The following is a 24,081-nucleotide window of genomic DNA, read 5'->3' on the forward strand; positions in this document are numbered from 1 at the left end:
ATTCTTATGTTCAATCTGATCAAAATTTGTTACTTCTTGGTTTTATTTACATTAACTTTTCAAAAGAAACGTTTTTGCTTAAACTATCAAATTCCTACGATGTCGATGGATTAAATGACCTCAACTAAATCAGACCTTTTTGAAATTGATATGAAACAACGCTGTTACCCTTAAATTCAAAATTCATGTTTTTTGGTTAAGTCCTCAAAATAAAAAAAAATAAGCCCTTTTCGATTGTCTTGTTAACTTTTATTTACTTCCTCATTTTCAAAACTGTAGTTCTGTATAAGTTTTCGATAACTTTAGAAAACAATCATTTATTTGCAAATGAACATTTCTCTTTGCATATTACTAAACAGTTTTTTAAAAATTATTTTTTATTTTAAATACTTTGCAAAATAACACATTATTGAAATTTTCAGAAAAGTTTTTACACTTTGCAAATTTGTGTTTAGTGAAACTCATTTTGCAAAAAAGAACACTTTGCAATTTAACAATTTTTTCCTTTGCAAAATGAGTTTGGTGAAGGTGAAAAGAAATTTGGATAGCAAAAGTTAAAAGTTGCAAAGTGAAAAGTGTTTGGTGAAATAGGGCCCTGCTTTTATTTAATGTTTTTCAAAACTCAAATATTTCAAAATTCGAATTTTTTAATTGTGTTATTCGGTCCTGCCTTTATGAATATTCAAGTCTGTTTATTTGCATCCAGAATGTTGCTTGTGGAAAATCAAGTTCTATGACCCTAAACTTCATAAAAAAATTTGGCACACATAGAAGTTCAATCAAGGAAAGAAAAACACTACAATAGATTTTATTAAGCATGATCTAGAAATTATAAAAAATTGGCAGAGTTGCAGAGCCATTTTAAAAATAAAACCAAATTCATACAAGCCAATATAAAACGAAAAGACAGAAAAATAAAAACTTATTTTGTAGCGGTGCCCTGTTAATTACAAATTTAAAAAAAAGGCTGGAATGCGATCCACTTTTTGATAACTTCCCATCAACATTTCAGTTGAATTATTATAAGAAATTATCTAACAATTAAAAACAATATTTTGGATATGATGAAATAGTTTGAAGTTGGAATATATTTTTGTTAACAAGATTTTTAGTCAAAAAACAATTTTTAACAATTTAAGTAGCATTTGCGTACTATTTTTTGGATTTTTATAAAAAAATGACTGATTGTTGAAATCAATATTTTCTGTGAGATGAGTTTGAAGCCAATTTAGTGAAAAATTCAAGCAAGCAACTCAAAATATATGAAAAAATTCAAGCAGTTTACATTTTGTTATCTTCTCAAATAATTACATGCAATAATTTATCTATTTCACTGTACTTCAAATAAAATAGAAAAAGCTTAATAATTATTTCTTAAATGCTGACAATAATATTTTTCATGATACACAAATAGATTGAAGCCAATATCTCAAATGTTTGAAAAGATATTTGACTCAGAAAAAATAAATTTGTATTAACTTTTAGTAATGACAATTCGATTTCTCTCCAAATTTTACCAGATGTCAAAAACGCTTTTCTTCGTTGCATAAAATTAATTGGAGATAAAATTATTTTTGTTCGAAAAATATTCAAGGTGTCAATTGCTTTTGTTCAGTTCTTTTGATTTATAAAAAACGTTATTTGGATTTTTTCAGTACATAATATACAATTTAAATCAACGCTAACGTTATTGGTTCGTGACATATTTTTGGTTAACCAAAAGATTCACTTTTTTTAAACTGCTGTGGTAAAAAAACTACCAACTCAATTTTTCTGAAAGTCCTTTCTGCATAGTTTTCTGTATAAGGAAGTTTATTTGAAGTCGACATCTCCACTGGTTCTTGAGCTAAGGATGACGAAACAAACTTCGCGAACGTAATTACACAGACTCAAGGGACCTGGAAACGTAGACAAATGTCAAAATTTTCAATTCGACTAATCGAACCTATTACAATAACTTCCTGTGGGAAGTTAAAAAATATCCAAAAAAGCCTTACGATACTTTAATAAAGTCTTATCGAAATGATGAAAAATTTAGATTATTAATATTAATTAATACCATTTAAAAAAGATGGGCTTAAAAAGTTTGCCAAAATAAAAGTTTTCTTACAAAATTTAATAAATTGCAGAAAATTAAAATTAAATTAAAAAAGATGCTGAGATGCGATCCAAACTGATAACTTCCCATCCCGTCTGTGGATTTGTCTTGCTTAAAATTTTGTAGGTTTTCGTGTTCTGTTGAATTAATCTTAAAAATTTCAAAATTAACAAAAATATTTAGCAAAGAACGAAATAGTTTGATTTCAAAATCAATTTTTGTAAATGAGGTTTTCAGTCGAAAACCTGTTTTTTTACAATTTTAGTACAATTTGCTTAAAGTTTTTATTTCTTATATAAGCAAATACAAATTGGAAGAATGAAATTAATTTGATTAGATTTAATTTTTTATGAAAAACGTACTGTTGGAATTTTATAAAAAAATTTACTGATGTCAAAAACAGTGTATTTTAAAGATAAAAATAGTTTGAAGACAATATATCAAGGTTTTGAAAAGATATTTGAGTCGAAATATAATTTTTACCAACTTTGAGTAATGTTTTTTTTAGGTTTTTATGTTTTAGAAAAAAACTGTCAATTTGATTTTTCTCAAAAGTTTATCTTTATATATGGTAAACGTTATTTTTCGTTTCACAAAATTGTTTTGGGGATAAAATCCTTTATAAGTCTTACATTTTTTGAGGTGAACATTTTTTTTTCAGTTTTTTTGATTTATAAAAAAAAAATGTTCAGTGGATTTTTTTCTAAAAATATATATTTTTTGGTATCAAGGTACAATATAGTACATATATAAAATGTATTTCAAGTCTCTAGCGTTTTTGGTTCGTAAAATATTATATTAACCAAAATTGTCAACGTTTTTGAACTGCTTTCGTAAAAAAACCACACACAAAATTTTCTTGAGAGCCCTTTCTGCATCTTTCTGTATTATTATCTCTCCTGGTTCTTGATCTACGTACGACGAAAAAACGTACGTAAACACCCACGCACAGACATCTTTCTAAAAATCTTTTATTTCGGCTCTTGGGGCCTTGAAACGTCGAGAAATGTCAAAATTTTCAATTTGACAAATCTCAAATTACAAAAACTTCTTATGGGAAGTTAAAAAGTAAATATTTTTGTCTGTGCTATGACTTTTTTAAAAGGAGCGAATAACAGATTGCTTTGATCGTTTCCGGATTATTAGTATAACATCGGTCTTTCACGATTTTGTAGACAAATTATTCTACGGCGGCGTCGAATTGGAGCTGTAAATCGGCTTGTCACTGTACGAGAGAGAGTGTACAGCAAAGTCAAAAGAGTTACAGTTCTAAAGTTTTTATTTATTTAATTAATAGAAAGTTAACATTAATATCTATAATCAAATATATAATATATATAATCAAAGAGACTGCGAAACTTATACATTGTTAGGACTCAAAGGCATTTTGGTACAATGTACGGATATTGGGAGTTCGCAGCAAGTCATCGTCTTTAAGTTTTAGTGTTGACGACCTGGCCATATACTTTGAAGGATTAGTACTGCCAGATCCTGACCAGAATTCTATCAGTTTTGCCCTGCAAAATGTTTCAATCGATGAGCTAGACTCTCCTTTTACCATGGATGAGATGTTGGCATCTCTAAGCAGAATGAAACATAACAAAGCAGCGGTTTTTGATGGCATTCCTATTGAATTCTATAAGAATCTAAATTTCTCGAGCGTGGGTTGGGGTTATTAAACAAAATGTTTACAGAAGAGAAATTTCCGAGCTACTTTCGTTCGGCTTCAATCTCTTTTATTTAAAAACCGAGTTCACCAGAAAATTATAGATGCATTTCTGTTCTGAGCTCACTAAAAAAAACTGTTTGCACAAATGTTGTACGTTAGACTTGTGAATTGGATTGAAAGAAATAATTTGATAAGTAGATATCAGGCTGGTTTCCGAGTGAGCCTTTCAACGATTAATCAATTTTTTCCTACTAGCGTTGTCAGGCGTTATATCGATAATAAGAAGCCCCTATACACTTTTTTCGTTGACTTTAAAGGCGGTTTTGATACCATCAACAGATTACTTTTATATAAGCTAGCAGTTATTGGTCTTTCAACCAAATTTATTCGGATTTATAAACAACTTTTATTAAACACATCTGCAATGGTTTGTAATGGTATGTCTATGTCAAAATCCCTTAAAACCGAAACAGGTGTTCCACAAGGCTGTATATTGAGTCCGCTGATGTTTGCTCTTTTTATCAATGATATTGAAAATTAATTTCTGGGAGGCGTCAGCTATGGCGATTTATCTTTGAAAACGTAGGATCTCAAAATCAACATTTCTAAATATAAAATCATGATTTTTAAACCTCAAAACTGTTCAGATAATAATGTACGAAACTGAACATAAGATGGTACCACTATTGAAGTTCAGCGAGTATAAATATCGTGGTTTTACTATCACTCGTAATTTGAACATCAAATATCATATTAAAGAGAAAATGATACTAGCCAAATCATATATATCTAAACTCGATGTGGTCACATTTTGATTCAAGAAGCTTCGTGGACCCTTCATCGCAATTTTAGGTTTTTGAGGCTACCGTGAACAGTTTCTTTTGCTATGGGAATTGTATGGATACCAATATCTAGAAGATATGAAAGTTATTCAAAGATACTTTTTCAAAATAATCTTCCGGCTGCCGTGTTGCATGTCTAATTACGCCATATATGTTGAGTCCGGGCTTCCTCAATTATATGTTAGAAATTTAAAGGAAAACGCAGACTATCTTATTAAAGTTATACATAGACTGATAGTAATCTGCAGAAACAAATCCTGGTTATATCACATCCCCTTTTAGAAATTGGCATGCTTTTGGCACAGCACGTAATTTAGCAGTGAACAACAACAAAGAAGAATGGATAAATACTTTTTACAACAGCATTTTGGGGGTTAATGAGGAAATGTACAAAACTATTCTCAAAGGGCTAGGGAATCACCTTCTAGAGCAACCTTTAGCCGTCTTAATTTAACTTTGGGTGATTATACATTTTTCTGTGAGGATATTTCTGCTGCTGATATAAGTTTGATATTCAAAATACGGATTGAAACTCTTGAACTGACATAGATGAAATTTGTTCACTCTGCAACTCAAACCAAAACAAAGATGTTTATGTTTAGTATGGTTGGAAATTGCTTGTACGCTATGTCTCCCATGCAAATAATTACAGAAATTATTATTTGAATCTGTTTTGAAGTATCGACTTAAATAAAAAAAAGTTTTTTTTTAGCTAACTTGAACCTCTTAGAGTTCGCCTTTTTCCGTTTTTATTAAACTAAAAGTCTATTTTCTCCGAAATCTTTCCACTTCTTCGCTATCTTCGGTTTTTTAGTTTGGAAAAAAAATTAACTTCAATATTTTGAACAATCAGTTAAGGTTTTCTTTTTTCACAGTAAAACATATTTATTGTTAACTATTATTTTTCTTCTTTAAATTACTTTGCTATTGTAACAGAACAACATTTAAAAAGTGTAATATGTTCTTTATTTTATATTCCATAATTGTATACTCTTTTTTCTCAATGTAAACGTCTTGATAATATTTGGCAGACGGCTTTAAGTTTTTTTTTTTCTAGTGTAAATTATTATGCATCGGTTTTAATGAATAAAGATTTATCTATCTAATTGCTGAGATTTTGCAAGCGTCTAATTCCTTGCTTTTTTTTTACAGAATTATGCACAAGCTAGTCAAGATTTTAAACTTGAAATAGCTTTCTGTGTAAAAATAATCTATGACTTAAAAACTACTAAATACCTTATATTTTAAATCTAGAAAATATACGGTATAAATGTGGATCTTGTTTTTAAGAATTACAGCTTTTCATATTTCACTTAAATCTTTATTTTAATAATAATCTTCCTCATTAAGCAAAAGATAACCACATTTTAGCCTTGCACATCTGTTTAGGTGTTAAATCTTAGGCCTTTATTACGAGAAACGAATTGAAAGTTCGACTGAAAACGAAAGTTTTTGAAATCACTCATTTTGTGAGTGATTTCAATATTCACTTCAAGAGCCAACTTTTTTCTTGGGAACTTTTGGGAAAAAAGATGTCAATTCACTTATCTTAATTTTGCTCTTTATTGGATCAAACGTTGCTTTGAATTTAAGGTTCGATTCACTTTTCGTAATAAGGGTCTTAAGTCTTGGTCCAATTTCTTAGTGTAACATTATTCCCTATAAATCGAATTCTCTGTGAAAAACATGAATCAGCTAATCGAAATCAAGACTCTCGGACAATCGAATTCTGTTCCTCGTTCAAGAATTCAAAACTAACGACATATATTCAAGGAATAATATAAAGTAAATTTGATTGATTTATTATTATTATTATGCTTTTTTAAGTAACAATATTCTAGATTTTCTTTTGTATGAAATACAAAAATTGTTTCAAAAATGAAATTACTGGACAAAAGATTTTTGTAGAAAAAATATAAAATACCTTTTCTTAAACAAAATTTCATCATCAGCTAATTTATATTATGTATGTATGTATTGTATATGGATGAAGAAGAAGACGTACAAAGTAAATATCTCTATAAAACTCAATGAAAATATTTATTTTTCTTTATGCTTTTTCAAGTGAATTCAATCAAAATTTGTTATTTTTTTTTGTATTCTCTCTCAAAATCCATTCCTACAAAATCTCACCCACACGATTCAACAAACCTATGTACATATCTATAGATTTGTGTACATAATATTCTTATAGAGTTCACCCTAGTAGAAAAAAAGAACTTTTTCTGAAACGTGATATTTCTTGAATGTGCGTTCTGAAAGATTTTTGAAAGACTTAATAAGTAACACAACCTTTTCCAATTATTTTTTTTTCTTTTTACTAACAACTGAAAAAAATGGGACAAAAAAATCTATAGTATAGCACCACTTCACCCCACCGAACCAAAAGATCTTGTTAATTTCCTATCTGCATGACGAGTAAAAGAAAAACTCGAACTCACTTCTATTCCTTTTTACTTCCTACCTAACCTGATATACTTCTTGGCACACAATAAATTCAAATCAAAGTGGATCATTGAGAAACAATTTTTTCCGTTCGATTTTGAAGTCTTTTTTCGTCCTTTTTTGTATCTTTTCATCAGTCGGTTTTCAAAAGAAGAAGTAGAAGAAATCCTTAAAAGGAAAAAGAATACACTTTCTAGGATAACTCACCTTGAAGTCCTTTGGTGTGTTTTTTTTTCTAAATTTTACTCTGGGGTTTTTTCGGTATTCACTTAGCAAACATATTTTCCAGCATTTAATTCTTCCAAGTACATGAAGAAGAAAAATAAGGACGAAAAGGTCCATTTTTTCTTTCTTTATGAATCACTCACTACCTCTTTCCTCTTTTTCTTGTTGTTGAAAAAAAAATAAATAAAGACGACAAGGGTCCTGCTCCTGATGATGGTGTTTATACTCGTAGTAGTAGTCTTGCAAAATGTCAAAAATAAACTGTTATTTTGTTTGGATTTAGGTAAAGCACTTGCCTCATCCTCCTCCCTCCGTTCCCATAGCAAACACAAACAAAAAAAGGACGAAATTCAATACACAAATAAAAATTTTACTCTAAACTCGAACTGGACTTCTTTTTTTTTTACAATGAACCAAATCAACCAAAAAGGATCTACTTAGAGAGAGAGAGAGTGAGATTGAAGAAAAGAAATAAGGATGAACGAATCATATCATTATTGTAGCACGTGGGGAGCGGGTAGTGTTTGTTTTCTTTTTTCCTTTTAAACAAATCAAGTTGTTTACTTACTTTCAAAATCTCCAGACAAGCTTCCAATGAAGGTACCTTGCTTTGGTACTTATCGTCGACGCCGACAAAACAAACATTCAAATTAAGTACACGCAAAATAACACGAAGACGTATTTTGCCGAGTCTGGAGAGGAGACCGGGTAAAAGGGATGTAAGGATACAGGGATTGGGATAAGGATTGTGGGATAGGTAGGATAAAAAGGAGGATTGAATGAATTGGGAAAACATTTTATATTCAAAAAAAAAGGAGAAAATTATATATATGACAGGATAACTCACCTCGAACGATATACAGGATCAGAACAGCCTTAAAAAGGCCGTGTAAATCCATTTTTTATTAAGTCTAATGCTTTCCATTACATTTTTTATGAGTATAATTTTCGGAGATTGTTTTTACTGCGCCTTGTCGATGTTGTCAGTTTTTCGTGTTGTTGTTGTTGTTTGTATATTTTTGTCCTTCTTGATCAGTGTAAAATTCCTTGTGGTTTTTATTTTTGTGGGTGGGAAGTCTTGTTCATCAGGTGGGGTGGAGCATCAACAAAAAGGACGAAAAGACGATGGTGATGACTTTTCTGCGGATGAATGGTCTTTTGTGGTCGTCCTGACGTGATGTGGTGGTGGCTTATTTATGAAGGTAGGTACGAGGTATCCTTGCAAATTTCTTTCATATAACTTCAAAGTCACATACACGATAAGGAGCAGGTTGTATATCCTTTTGCAATTAACATAATTTCATTTTGTGTATTGTTTTTGTTATTGTTGTCGCTTTAGCTTGGGGCTTTGACAACTTAGCAAGGACCCACTTTATTTGTTTAAATCCAGTTCAGCTTGATGATGGTTTCAGGACTTTCTCTCTCGTTTCTGCTCTGGAAAGACACAAAAATAAAAAAAAATAACATAATGCAAGTTGAAGAAGAAATACAAAAAAAGTTAAAATAAATTAAATGAAAACCAGCTTAAGCACACAAACACACACAGACATTCAAACCCACACTCAAAGTCAAGACAGGATGACAGTTATTTTTTTGTTCCTCATATATGTACGATTATATGTAAGCTCTCTCATGGTGAAACCTTTATAAATACATCCAGGCATTCAGCCAGGCACACAAAATTAATTACGCTAGGTACCTTACCTACCTCTAGCTTTACCTACCTTTATCCATACGGTATACACCCTTAGCAGGGATGCGGGAAGGATGAACAAAAAAACTGAAAGAAAGAAAGGAATTTAGGTACCTATGTGACGAGGAAGGTATTATATGGCAGAAGATGAGCCAACAGGAACTTGAAAGAATTCACTTCTTTTGTGATATCCCTGTCTTTCCGTTACCACTAGAGTCATATAGTCATAATCATGAGTGTGAGGGAAGGAAAGGAAGAAAGAGACATAGAGATATATAGAAAAGGAGGTTATGGCTTTTTAATTAGAAGCCAAAAGCAGTTTCTCCCGCTATATGGCAATGGCAGCATCAGGACTTTGTTGTTTTGCCTTTTTCATATCAAAAGAATTTGACCTAGTATATAACGAATTTCCTTGGTAAATCTCTTAAATCCTGGCAAGTTTTCTTCGTTCGTTTGAGAGGGAGGTTATTTCGCTAATTTTGTTGTTTTTTGTTGTTGTTTTTATTTTGTCTTTTGTTCTTATTGCGTTGTCCTCGTAAATGAACATATTATGGAGTCAGGGTGGTTTGGAGTTGGAGGTTGTTGTGTTTATTACGTTTAGTTATCATGATAAGAAGAGGTTGGTAGGTGGGCTTAGAGCAAACATGTCTTCCGGCAGTTTGTCATGGTGGTTTTGTCAGTTTCTTTCAAGTTTGAGAATTAAATAATAAAAGGATCCTTTGGATTTAAGTTTTTTTTTTCTATTTCTTCTTCTTTTTTGCATTTTATTTAAGCCTAGAAATATTTGTGCTGGAATGGGGTTTGTACTTTACCTATGTACCTATACATAAAATAATTCTTTTTAATTCTAACATCGTACCTATTATACAATTGTACTTTATATTTATTCGTGAAAGGTGCCAACTTTATCCTTGCACAATAATTGTTTGCGCCTACTGCCCTGGTTCAGAGAAATGAACGAGTATGTAGGTGATTAAGAGGAAAATTTCAAAATGTCATTTATTTAATGAAAACAAAAGTTTTTAAGGATTTTATGTTGTATTTTCTTTTGATCTTATTTAAACATATAACATGTGGGATTAAGTTCTCTTTTAAGGATGGTAGGTGCTTGAATTTGAAGAAGATAACTTTTTTTTAGATAAAATGGGTCAAACGTCAAATGTCAGATTAAGGTGATATTTTAATTTTTTTTTTTTTTGTAACATAAGTTTGTGAAAATATGTAAAAAGTATAAATTTTAATGGTTTTCCAAAAAAAAGTTTAAATTTTGCTTTTAAAAATTACAAATGTCTTATTGAAAGAAAACGATATCTTCATCCAATTCTTGCCATAACAAATCCTTAATAATAGCTCAGTATAGAAATTTCCATTCAAGAGTTGGACCAGATCTAAACATTGACACTTTGAGGAGAGACAGGCTTTTAAATTAAATCATTCATAGATTTTTTGATCACTGAAGATTGCTTTTTAATGAAATTCAGATCCTTTCGATTTCAATACCATATTCATAAGAAATGACAAGTTGTTAATGATCGACCAACGTGTTAGCTGATAATGATTGATAGACCTGGGTTCTAGCCAACTCAATGAGCTACTGCAAAAATGTTCTCAGTTGGCTTTGAGCGACGCACACGGCCTTAATTCTTCACATTACTAACTCTCCCAACAGCTGAATTTTTGAATCAGTTTTAATAGTGTATGTCAAGAAGGTTCTATACTGGGACTTTGAGTCAATTTTAGATTTGGTAAAGCGTTTTTGTCGTTCTATTTTCCAGCATTGTCGTAGTTTTTATAGCCAATAGCATACGTACAAAATTACTAACTCAAACCTGACCTTATAACAGAAGAAAAATCGAAAAAAGTGGGTCCCCTGACTCCGTCCGTGTGTCTGTCATTCCTCGATTGACTTCAACCTTGGAAATTAAGGTTCTTAGCCAATTTTCGTTAAGCATTTGTTTCCTTTTTTTTAGAATAACAGTTAGTCAAAAGTCCAGAATTCAAATTTACAAAAGCGATAGATTTTAGATGAATTGTCTCTTGTTTTTTTCTTAATTTGACTAAAATAAATATTTTTGTATTGCCCCAGAAATTAACACCATAAATTTAATCCACCGATTACAACCATTCTTAGCTTTTATACTGTCAATACTATTTGATGTTGAAAAATGTCATTTTTATTTTTGATTTTTAAAAACTATTTAAAATTATCTCGAAAATGGTTCACGAAATTGAATTGTAAAACGTATATATATTCATTTCTTTCACAAAATCCTTTCGGCGAATAAAAAATTCCCCTACGAATCACGAAAAAAAACAATCAGAAGATCCGAAGGGATTTGAAAAAAGCATTGCCTGATTCAAGAAAATCAGCGTCAATTTTCGAAATCAGCTGTTTTATGTCGAAAAAAATAATCAACACACCAAAAACTAAAATCCCTTAAATTAAAAAAAAAATCCTTAAATTTCCCCAAAATCATTTTTTAATTTTTTTTATTTTGGAAAAAATTGAGTTTTTCGCACTTTTTGCGACTAGAATAGGTTCTCAAGAACTGTTAACATTGATTTGATAAAACAACTGAATAAAACTTAAACAATTTCGTCTTCAAATGAAAAATTCCCAAATAAGTATGTTTATTTATTAGTTTGCGGCACTGCTCCTTCTGTTAGATTCATTTAGTCAAATTCATAATTGTTTGGTTTTCGGGACAGTGCATAATACAGTTTATTGTATTGGTGTTTATTTGTTGTTTTCGACCTTTAAAATCGTAAATAAATAAAATTATTTTAAAAAATAACAAGACTTAGTTGAAAAAACTCCCTTTTTTTTAAATAACTGATTTTGTTAGTCTACGAAACAAAAAACTTATGGTGGCTGATGATACCAAATTCTACGAACTTCGAATTTCTTACCAGATTTTCCACTACGAAGGGAACTTGTGATTGATTTTTCAGGATTCGTAGTCTTTTTTCTAGTACGCCATAGCTCGTGATAGGCTTGATTAATAAGTTTTGAATATAAATACTAAAAATATTTTTAAACTAAAACTGAACAATTGTATACATACAAAATTAATTTAAAGAAAACCGCTCCAACGATTTTCAAATAATTTTTTGGAAAATTAAGTTTTTTTTTGAGAAATCAAATGACATTTAATTTTTTTTAAAAAAATGCTTTTGTAGGTGCAATTTTAAATTTTAAAATACGGGAAATGTTATTAAACATATTCTTTGGGTACATACCCAAGTTCGAGTGACCCAGTCGTGCATTTTTTTGTCTTGAGCTTGTGTTTTCATTTAATTTGCTTTGTATATGTTGGAAACAGACACTAACTTTCTTTGTTTTTGGATATAATAGATCCGTAAAAAAAAACAAAGTTTTGAATTTTTGAACGATATCAATTCCAATTAAAAAGGCTGGGATTCGATCCACACTAATAACTTCCTATTCCGTCGGTTCATTTGATTTTCTTAAAAGTTTTTTAGGTTTTTGTGTTTTGTTAAAAAAGTTGTCAGTTTAATTATTCTAAAAAAAATTTAAATGTTTGCTCATGATGAAACAGAGTAATTTCAAAATCTTTTTTACTTCACGAAATGTTTAGTCGATACAATTTTTTTACCAATTTTGTGTACTTTTTTTGTAGATTTTAATTTTGTATGGGAAAAATGCCTGTTGAATTGTTATAAAAAAATTACAGAATGTCGAAAACAATATTTTCTGTGAGATAAAATAGTTTAAAAAGGTATTTGAATCGAAAGTAAATTTTTAAAATTTTTTATTGTTTTTTTAGTTTCCTATTTTTTGTAAAAGAACTTTCAATTCAATTTTTCTAAAATTTTACTGAATGCTGAAAACAATATTTCTAATAAAATAAAATTAGTTTAAAGCCACAATCTCAAATTTTTGAAAAGATGTTTGTGTCGAAAATTTATTGAGCCTCAATTTTTTTCAACTTTTAATAATGTTTTGTTTTGGTTCTGATTTTTTGTAAAAAAAAATATCCAGATATCGAAAACGTTTCTTCGTTTTTTTTTTTAAGTCGATATTTCTTCTTCCACATTACGGACATACACGACAAAGCTAGTACAGACATGTGTATAAAAACCTTTTATTTAGAAGGGACCTTGACTGAAATGTCTAAATTTTCAGTTCGACAAATCGGACCGATTACAATAATAACAAGAGTTCCAAGGCATTTTGAAATTTTTCGAAGACATTTTTCCTATAGAATTTGAATCCATCGGTTTGATAAAGATTTTTCACTCAACCTTTTTTAAGGCATAATATATGAAGAACCCCTTTCTCAGAGCCATCAAATGCAGCTATGGCCAAAAAATTATATCGAAATTTTAAATATTGCGATGCTGCTTTTCCTTAGGCTGAAGTAAGCTCGCCGGACTTCATTGTCGTCTCGAGATAGCACAAAACTCGAGTATAGAGAGTTGACCAAACTACTCTTTTTCAAATAAAAATAATTAGATTTTCCTTTTTCAGATTTTATTTTTATCTAATCCAATAAAGCGGCTTAAGACTAAAAAATAGGATACCTATAGATAACAATACCTATTATATACGAACTCAATCCTACGGTCAAGAACCCATTGACACCGGAAGGGTGAAGGGGAATTACAATAATACAGCAATTGCCCGTCGACACCGGATGGGTGAAGGGGAATAACACAATAATTCGGCAAGAGCCCGTCGACACGGGAAGGGTGAAGGGGAATAACACAATAGTAAGTTGTTACTATACACTATTGAGCAACGGCCCATCAACTCTTAATAGAGAAGTGAAATATCGCTTCTGAATATAAAGCTCAAAACCTTTAATAAACATAAGCCAAAACTCCTGCAGGAACTAAATGTGAACTCTATAATGACAAACAACAATATCGCATGTATTTAGTTTTTGTATTTCGGTTGCGTGTTGGTGTCACTTATTTCACTTAATGGGTATGCAAATAGCAGTTGATTGGTGACGGTCGGTAGTAGGAGTGTGACGCTTCGTTACAATATACATGCAACATTTCCAGATTTAAATTTGTGACCCTTTTCGTGATAATAATTAGTGCGTAGAACTGCCATGCTACAGGGTTCATTCCCTTCCTGTGTCACCTTAAGTTTTTTTCCGCTGGGTCTGCCTCTTGCGGGGAATGAAAAAATCTTCTAAGAATAATTTGGAATCTGTTCACTAACCGCACACAGTAATGCCTGAGAGTTCCAACTCACTAGGCACTGGTTCTTTACGAGCTGTTATTCAACCTAATTTATGTATTTACTTTTTGTTAAGCAGTTTTTCTTCGGTCACATTAAATTGTTCGTACGTAAATCAGTGAAACTAAATTAAGTAAAGGTCAAATTTGTTTAAACTTAAAATCGAGTTAATACTTTTAATATTGCTTTTCTTTTCTATTTTCTTAATCCCTATAGCTTCTTCCAATTGTTTGTTCTATTTTGATAGAAAAGAGCTATGAGAACTATAACTTCCTCAGAAAAAACAAAAAAAAAAACAGAAAACTAACACATTTTAGAATTAATTATTTTGGTTGGTTGATAAAATTTAATTACTCAAAATTGTATTTCTAATGAACAGTTTCATGAGCTTTAAAAGAATCTAGAATTATGTTTTCTAGTAATTTATTAAGATAAAGTTTCTTAGCAAAACATCCCTTTGATACATAAACACACAACAAAGCTGACCATCGTAACCTCACCAACTTAGTCTTACCTTTTCACTTTTTTATATAAACACAATCTACATACGAGTGTCCGATGTCCATTAAACAAATTTGAATCACTTTGTCCTTTTCTATAAAATAAAATCTGTGTTGTGGCATTCATGGTATTTATCCATGTACATGGCGCGCCCTTTCTAAGAAATCTTGCTGTATTTAAATAAATCTTTTAAAAGCTTGTATCTATGTGTCCCACGGCAGAGGATAAATAGAGAAGAAGAAGAAGAAGGTAAAAGAAAACACAAGTTGAAGAAAAAAAAATGAACTTAAGTGCAACGTCAGCTTGGAATAATTAATTCAGAAGTGACACTCAAACCACATTACCTGCGAAACTTAGAACATTCCAGAAGATGTGAGGTCAAAAACCCGGGGCTCTTTTATGCCTTTTATGCAAGGCACATGAACATATTTATACATAGATAGAAGGTTGTTGTTCGTATATATATGAATATGCATATGTATAAGATTTTTCTGCATAAAACACTCAACTTTTCCATTGTGTTCTGGTCTTAATAGCATTTACCTTTACGCAAATGCCTCGCACTCTTGCACTTATATCCTGTGCACCTTTGCCGCAAGTCTATTAAATTATCCACACCATGTGGCACCTTTCTGATGATGGCTTTTGGGTTGGTTGTTGGTTCATTCCTGGCATCAGGCAGTGGAGAAAGAAGAACCTAAACCTATATCCTTTCAGCAGCAGCAGCAAAGAAACATCCTCCTTACTCTTGTGAGGTGGATTCATTGTAGATGCGATGTCGGTTGTATAATATGAATATCAGAGATGTTCGGACGAGTGTTTGTCACGCACACTATACAAAGATTATAATCATGTTACTCGATTTCTATATAAGTGTATACGTGTAGTCAAAACCTCCATTCTCCTCAACCGCAAGACTTCTCTAAAGATTTCTTCACTAAATTCAAATATGTACAGAAATCATAAATGTAAACCTATAAAGCAGCTAGCTACCTCTTGTTCTTTGGTGATGCAAGCTTTTAACTGCATATTTTAGAGCCCAAGGATTACAACCACCGCAACCTCCTGGCTTCGTCTCCGATTACAACCTACGACGACGACGATGACGACAACTTGAATAATACAACCCTATAATACTTAAAACGACCGGGATAACAACAAAAAAAGGACCGAACAAAAATTCAAAGGATATAGGGAAAGTTGGGTGTTGTCGGGAGAGAACTGTTTGAGTTCATGTCGCCCTCCTTCACCCTGCTTCCGCTTGTGTGTCATTTGCAGAAAAGTTGGCAGTGAAGCCTGATGTGTTTGCAAGGAGTTTAAATTGCATATATGCCGCGCCACTGAGTACAAGGGATACCCTACCCATACCTAGACCATGCTCAAGCCTAAGACCCCAAACCCATGCCAAACATATGAGTAAGCTTACACAAGGATATCTTTTCCCATCCAAATAGATTGTTACTTTACTTTATGCCTGCGCGCTCTAAAACTGCAATGTTGATTTTTATGCTAAGCCGGGCTATGATTTAGTGCATTTTTTCACCCATCTACATATCACCATTCCCGGTCCTTATCCCTATCTCTGCCCTGTTCTATGCCAGCTCCAGCTTTAGCTCCAACTTTAACCATGTAGAGGTGGTTCCTTCTATACATCACTCTTGTATGAAAACTAGAGATTCACCAATACGAAGACACTTTCACTTACATTTATAAAGCCCAGGATGTGGCATATAACTTGAAAATAAATGGAGGGTATGAATTTTATAAATTATGACAAGTTGGAGTTTTAGGACATGACAACGTTGAACATTGTAGGTACATATCCCGCCGCCGCCGCTTTCGTCGTCGTCGTATCCATGTTTCTATCTAGAAACAGGACGAAAGGGACTGCATGCATAGAGTTTGTTGCTAGCTGCTGTGATGCTGGTGATGATGATGATACTGATGACGATGATGGGTAGGTAGAAAGAAAACGATGATGCTTCAATGAATTTAGGTCAAAGTTCAAAAATCCTTCACATATCCTTAGGATCACAATGTTTTTCCTATGTTATATTGTTTTTAATTTGTTTGTTTTTTTTTTTTTTCTTAGTAGAGAGAAGGGTTTCAGAAGTGGGGTTTCTAATACAAGAGGAAGAAGTTGAATCATCGAAATAATTATCCTGATTATAAACGGAGAGGGGTTATGAATGCCAAGTGGAACAATGAGAAGAGTTTTGTCACTTTTTTGATGTTTTTTACTTGCTATTGGTTTCATGTTGAGTGGGATTTTGTGGATGTATTTTAAAAAGTGCACCATTCTTCAAAATGACGTGTTTGAAAACTTTAAAATTTAAACAAGATCAATAACTTCTGTTTCACAAATTTATATAAAGAGTCAACGTACTTCGTTTCATTAAAATTGTTTTTCACTGAGACCAATCAGTTAATAGTTTCTTGTATTGTTTATAATGAGTTTGAGATGGTGAGATTTTCCCGAACTTTTCGATAACTTAAGACACAGACACGAGTTTTCCTGAAACTATCTACACTTAACGCTAAAGAAATACACGGATTTTCAGCCAATAGGCCATGGTTCTCAACGATTTGTTGCACCATCTAATTTTTTGATTTATTTATTAAGCTACAAGGGGAAGGGAAATTCTAGCGACAATGGGATGGGCCGGGCAAATAAAAGAAGAAAACACTACGATATTTATTATGGTGACTGCTACCGAAACCAACAGCGCTTATTTGGATGCGGATTTGTCATTGGAGCCAGACTTAGGCAAAAAGTCTCGAGCTATAGGTGCAACAACGAACGCCTCATGACCAATCGCATCAAGGCTAAGTTCGGCAATGTAAGCCTAATATGCGCTCACGCTCCCACAGAAGAGAAGGATGACAACAGCAAAGATGTGTTCTACGAGCTCTTAGACAAAACATATGAGCAGTGTCCTAGCTACGATATTAAAATTTTCCTTGGCGATTTTAATGCCAAACTAGGAAGGGAAGCCATCTTTGAGGAAATAAACGGGAAAAACAGCCTGCATTTCCGATAACGGATTCAGGCTCATCGATTTTGCTGCGGGGCGAAATGTCATGGCAGGTAGTAAGCGTATTCAACACCTCAATATCTACAAGGAAAGTTCCCTAGATCAATCTACCGTCAACCAGATTGACCATATTACTATCGATGCTAGATACTCTTCCAGCATCATGGATGTCCGAACTTTCCGTAGGACCTAACATCAACTCGGACCACAATCTCGTTGTAGCCAACGTAGCTCTTGGTGTTCTGAGACGCAAGGCAAAACAGATAAATGCTGGGAGAAGATACAACGTCGAACGGATACGAACGCAAGATCCAGCGAAATTGCTCTCCGACCGAGTTACAAGTAACCTCCTTCGACGTTCTCTGCCGCTTACACAATGTATCGAAAACAAGTTGCAAAATATTGCCAAGATGCAATTAGAGAAGCCGCCTCTGATGTGCTGGGTTTCAAGCAGCCACCAACAAGGAACCCCTGGTTTGATGAGGAATGTCGGCAGGCCAATGCAGCCAAACAACAGGCACGCAAAGCGGCACTGCATAAAAGGACGAGAGCTGCTCATGAGCTCTATGCGCAGAAGAGGTGAGAGGACCACTGACTATTCAGAAGGAAAAAGAGATGGCATGAAAAGCGTGCGGTAGAAGATGGTGAGAGGTTTAAAAGCAGGAATGAAGTACGAAAGTCTTATGAACAGATGAAACGAAACTCACAGGTACATAAACCTAGAACCGAAGGCTGCAAAGACGATAGTAAAAACTTCAGAGTGGAACCGCAGTCAATGCTTAGGACACGGAAGAACTACTTCTGCGGACTGTATAACGGCGACGACGAACCGAATTCCGCTGTCAGGCAGGCCGATCCATTCAACATAGATGACGAAAGTCAACAATCCCGTTCTCCCGACTTAGACAAAATAAAGATTGCCTTATCCAAGCCGAAGTCTTACAAAGCCGCTGAAGCGGATGGCTTGATTGTCAAGCTTTTTAAAACAGATGATGATAAGTTCGTTAGGAACATGCACTAACTTATCTGTAAGATATGGCCGGAAGAAAGCATGCTCGATGCATTGAACCTTAGTATTGTGTGCCCGATCCTGAAAAAATTAGACCCTCTAAACTGCATCATTAACAACAGAGGAATCAGTTTACTTAACATCGCTTACAAAATCTTCTCTGCCGTAATATGAGAACGTCTAAAGCCCATCGTCAACAAACTAATAGGACCTCATTAGTGTGATTTTGAACCAGAAAAGTCCACAGTCGATAAAATATTCACATTAAGGCAGATCCTAACAAAAAAACCAAGAAAATCAAATCGACCCCCACCATCTTTTCATCAATTTCAAGACCGCATATGACAGCATCTACAGGGACGAGCTGTTTAGAGCCATGTCTAGTTTTGGCATCCCTGCCAAACTATTCCGTTTGTGCAGGATGCCATATAGAATTCACGCTGCTCCATACAGGTTGAAAACAACTTAACAGAACCTTTCGATGTCAGAAAAGGTTTTAAACAAGGTGATGCGCTGTCATATGATTTTTTTAACAGCGTACTTGAAAGAATTGTGGAGAACTCCCACGTCAGGCTAGGTTGCCTTGAGATCGCCTTTTACTCCCACTTCAACAATAGAGGTACTATTTTTCAAAAGTCTGTCCAATTAGTAGCATAAGATGATGACATTTACATAATCGGAAGAACTCAGCGTGATGTCAATGGGGCTTTTGTGAGTATTGGGGCATGAGCGGCAAAAATATATAGCTAGGGACCGAGCTAAATGGAGAAGCTTTATTGGGTGAGTCCCTAGGTTACACAGGACTGTGTACTCTGTTTTTTATCACCAATGAAGTTTCCTACCCCATGTTTTATGTTTATTGTCCTGGCTTACACCCATTTCGGAGGAATGGGAATTAATCAGAACCTTTTTTGGAGAACTCGTACCCTCCGCACATTTCTTCGAAGAAAAGTTTGGATTTTGGATCCAAAAGAAGAACATCCGCATAGAACAATTCCAAAGATTAATGACTTTCGGTCTTATCCAAATTTGTATCTTTTGAAAACTTGTTCACTCTTCAAGTTAAATGAGATATTATTTCATTGATTTCATTAAACAAAAACTATTAAATCTTCATTTCAAATCATTCGCATAAGATTCAACCCCAAATTAACTCCACTCAACCCCCTTTCGTGTAATTCAAATCAAAGTTAACTATACTCATTTCGATTGGACTTGGAAATCTTTTTAATGGAATTGTTTATTCGTATTTATTTTCCTTTTCGTTTTTCTCATTATTATTGGTATTAGCAAAGTGTTGTTAAATCAAAGCTTCAATCATCTTCCTTTATACAGCTAGACACGCACCATAAGTCAACAACAAATTAATCTTCATTTTATACCCCACAAGCACATAAGATTGATGATGAAAACCCAACTTAATATATTAAAGACAGAGAAGAAAACCCAGCATCTTCTATAACGTAGGTTGTAAGCTCTTAGTTTAATTGACTGCCTCCCTTACCCTTACTGACCAACCACTATATTCTTATTAAAGTCTAGGAGAAAGGTATAGGCGGAGGCGATCCTTAATTTCAAACCCCATTTATACAGTAAAAGTCCTGTATGATGTCCTTTTATATATGTACGTATACATAGAGTACGAGTATTTCTTCCATGTAATCTCGCCCCTAATTGGCCTCCACTTTCGAAAGTCATTAAGGGAATGGCGAATTGATTTTGTTCAACTTGAACCGGAGTAAGAGAGAATGGCAGAGATTCTTTGGCCATCATCCTTCCTACACAAACCTACAGACTACCTATTTCCACACTCATTCGAATTGGACTAAAGTGTCTGACCAACTTCCTAGCCTCCTCGGAAGTACGATGTGTGTGAATGGTTGTGTTTTCCACTTTTGGTCGTTTCTTTCGTGCTTCTTTATTTCCTTTTCTCCTATACACTTTTGTTTTCTTTTTGTTGCCAGAATATGTTCTTCCTCATATCCAGTGGAGAACTAAAACTATCTCATGGATGACTTTTCCATTGACCACCACTTGATCTTTATTGTCTTCGGCATCCGTCCAATTAAAGTTCTACAATCTATACAAGGACCTCCAAGAAATGGTCCTTTCTCATCTAACTAACTATACTCCAGCCATATACTTTTTCGAGGATTGTGTGAGTTGGGTTAATTAAAGTTACCGAGTGCTAGATGTTGTATAGTCATCGTTCAGTCGTCGTCCAATCGTCATTATTTCTACTCACCACTTCTCTGTCGAATATGTATCTCCTTAGGCTTGGATGGGAATGGGAAATAACTTTTTCCACGAAATCCGTAAAATTGCCAGGAAACCATAAGTTTATTATACAGTTATTTGTGTTTCACTCGTTTATTTTTCTGCTTGGATTGCGTTATGAGGGATATCATCGCAGTCCCAATAGAATATTGCTCTAGGCTGGGCAGTAAAATGAAAAGAGGTTAAGCATATCCTGAGGGTTATTGCTGCCTTGATTTTCGGAATATGTATTTCAAATGTGTTATGATAACGGTAAGGTAAGAGTGTTATAGGGTAAGTGCATTTTTGAGGGAAAAAAAAGTTTCCCTAAAGCATCCTTAGGTGATTGTTATGAGAATACAAAATATAACTTCGTTTGGATATGAAATGGATATGGATACCGTTTGTACTCATAGAAATATTGTTAGCTTAAGTGCAAAAGTATATAAGTTAAGTTGGTTATGCTTATGGGAGTATCAGTTCAGGTCCCTGAATAAAAGTGTGGATGAATAAATAAAATCTCCATAGCTTAGCATTCTTATAGAAATCAGAACAGAAAGCTTATTTTATTGCTGAGCTTAGCAAGATGCTATTTTTCGGTCTTAAAAATAAATGTATTACTTATTCAATTTTAAAAGAAGACTGCTTTGTCAAAGTTCTCTGACTTTGCAAAATACTGTCGATTTTACAAAATTATTGGTATTTTTATAATAAGTCAAGACTGGGTTGGTTGGTTTATCAATTAAATTAAAAAACGTTTCAAATATTTCATATATTTTTCACATATATTTGAATAGTTTTTTCCGATTGAAACAGATACTTTGAATATGGTGGAAGTATTAATATGTTGTCTTAAATTTTACGAAAGTGATTCAAAATGTATTACTTATTTAATTTTAAGAGAAGTCTGCTAAGCCATAATATCGTAATTAATGAAATCAAAAGTTTTTTTGAACCATGGTTGGATATTATAAACATAAGCTTTGCCACATGACAATATAATAGTACCAAACAAACTTAAATAACTTATTTCTTACTTTTAAAGCTGTTGTCCTTGTAACATGTTTACAGTTTAAACACAGTGCGAGCTTTAGGAAAATAGGTGATGTTAATGCGCATTAGTCTTAAAGCTTTGATAACCTTTTTGATATGTAAAGCATTCCACATTCTTGTTGTTAAAAAAAGAATATCTATACTTGACAATACGTTCAAAATTGAGCTCAAGGTTAAACTGATGGGCATTCTTAGAAGTACGAGTATTACCGCTGAATTGTTTGAGGGTAGGAATACAACTGGCAAATTCAACAGAATACTGTCTATAAAAATATTTGTAGAGAAACGAAAGGCATAAAAGATTTTGGCTGTGTTCGAGTGACGTAATTGTTCCGGTTATAATTCTATCGCTTATCATTTTCAAAGCTCTTTTTTGGATCCTGTCCAAAATACTTAAACTAGTTTTAGTTTTGGACGAATGAATGCTTCGTAAATTACAGCCAGATCAGAAGGGGTGACAAATTTCTTGCATCGTTCGGAGAAATCCTAAGCACCTTTCAGCGTTTTTGGCGATATCGAATGTGTGTTCATTCCATAAGAGGTGATTTGTGATACACATACCGAGTACTGAAAGTTGATTAGTTTCCTGGATGCAAGCGCCGCTCATGGATAGCGGCATCGAGGGTGGGTTGCAGTTTAACGACAGGAGACAGCATTGAGTTTTCTGTTCTTAATTCCACATTATACAATGCTGTCGAGATCAGCATTTAATGAGCTTACAATGCCGTTGAAATACCACATCTAAAAGACAAGTATGTGAATGTAGAAACGAATATATAAAGCTGAGGGTATTGTCGTCAGCGAAACAATGTAGTGGATTAGAAGTTTCAGACAAAAGATAATTTATAAAAATAAGGAAGAGCGTCGGAGACAAAACGGAGCCCTGGGGCACACCAGTATTTACTTTGTGCATATCAGATTTGAACCTGTCCAATACAACTTGTATTCATCGAAAAAGTTATTCATCAATACCAAAAACACGCATTTTTGATAAGAGAACTTGGTGTCAAACTCTATGAAGTGTAATAGTCTAATTTTCTCCAAAACTATGTAAAGATTTGTTCCACTTTTCGGTGAAATGAACCATGAGATCACCAGGGGACCTATTGCTAAGAAAGCCATATTGCCGGTTATTAAGAAGTTTCCGTTCTTGGACATATTTCTTACGATGATAATTATTCAGCATTTCCATGACCTTTGAAAGAAGGGTTGTGAGTGCTGTTGGACGGTAGTTAAAGAGGGATGAGGACTTGCTTTTCTATGGATAGGGTGCAAAAATGCTGTTTTTCATCCGCTCAGAAGAAGGCCTGTAGAGTAGGAAGGATGGAAAAGCTTACGCAGTGGGAATGCCAGAGTCTAAAAACACCTCTTCCGAACAATAGGGTTAATACTATCCGGATTATGTTAGCGTCTTTCAGTACTCTTGTTTGAGTGCTAAAGAACATTTGTGCCATAAAATCGTTTACGCTTCAAGAACAATAGGACACTCTCTTGTAAGGTCGATTTAACAGCAAACTGCGCTGCAAAAAAATGGGCTTATTCAATCGAGCTTACATAGTTAATGTCATTGTTGACGAGCTTTGGAACCGAGGATGACGTGGTGTTTAGTAGGCTTTTTTTACAAAAAAATACTAGTTTTGACAAAAGTACAAAGTTTTAGAGAATTTAACTCACATTTTTTGAAGCTAAATTCTAGTTTACCGCTTCATTGATACGCTCACTGAATACTCCTTAAAAAGTCCTTCCATTTTGGACTCGAACGCGAAAGCTATAGTTTAGTTTGAAAAAAGTTGTATTTTAGATCGTGATATAGTACAGCAGATATATATTTAGAGATAAATGTTGAAAAACATGAAAGAATACTGCATATAGTCAAAATGAAATAAGATTTTTTAGGTGGGTAAATCAAATGCGTTTCTCTAGGAATACAGGTTCCAAAACAAATATTGGATTATGACTAGGATCAAATTTAATCCAAGGGAATGTTCGTTGTTCGATTTGTTGAGGATTGGCAATGGATTTGAGAAAATCTCCATCAAAAAA

The 24,081-nt window shown here is 33.2% G+C and overlaps 1 protein-coding gene across 5 annotated transcripts in view; it reads right to left on the reverse strand.

Annotated features, from left to right (window-relative positions):
• LOC129946247 (cell adhesion molecule Dscam2) overlaps nucleotides 1-24,081 on the reverse strand; it is a 209,739-nt gene that overhangs the window by 158,824 nt on the left and 26,834 nt on the right. For 4 of the 5 annotated variants that reach the window (XM_056056373.1, XM_056056372.1, XM_056056370.1 and 1 more), the window contains exon 2: nucleotides 8,127-8,713. In XM_056056373.1, the coding sequence (XP_055912348.1) occupies nucleotides 8,127-8,178 (52 nt within the window). In that variant the 5' untranslated portion in view covers nucleotides 8,179-8,713. The remainder of the gene's footprint in view (nucleotides 1-8,126; nucleotides 8,714-24,081) is intronic. The other variant, XM_056056371.1, reaches the window with a different exon arrangement.

Source organism: Eupeodes corollae, chromosome 2, assembly GCF_945859685.1.
Source record: "Eupeodes corollae chromosome 2, idEupCoro1.1, whole genome shotgun sequence".
Classification (NCBI taxonomy): domain Eukaryota; kingdom Metazoa; phylum Arthropoda; class Insecta; order Diptera; family Syrphidae; genus Eupeodes; species Eupeodes corollae.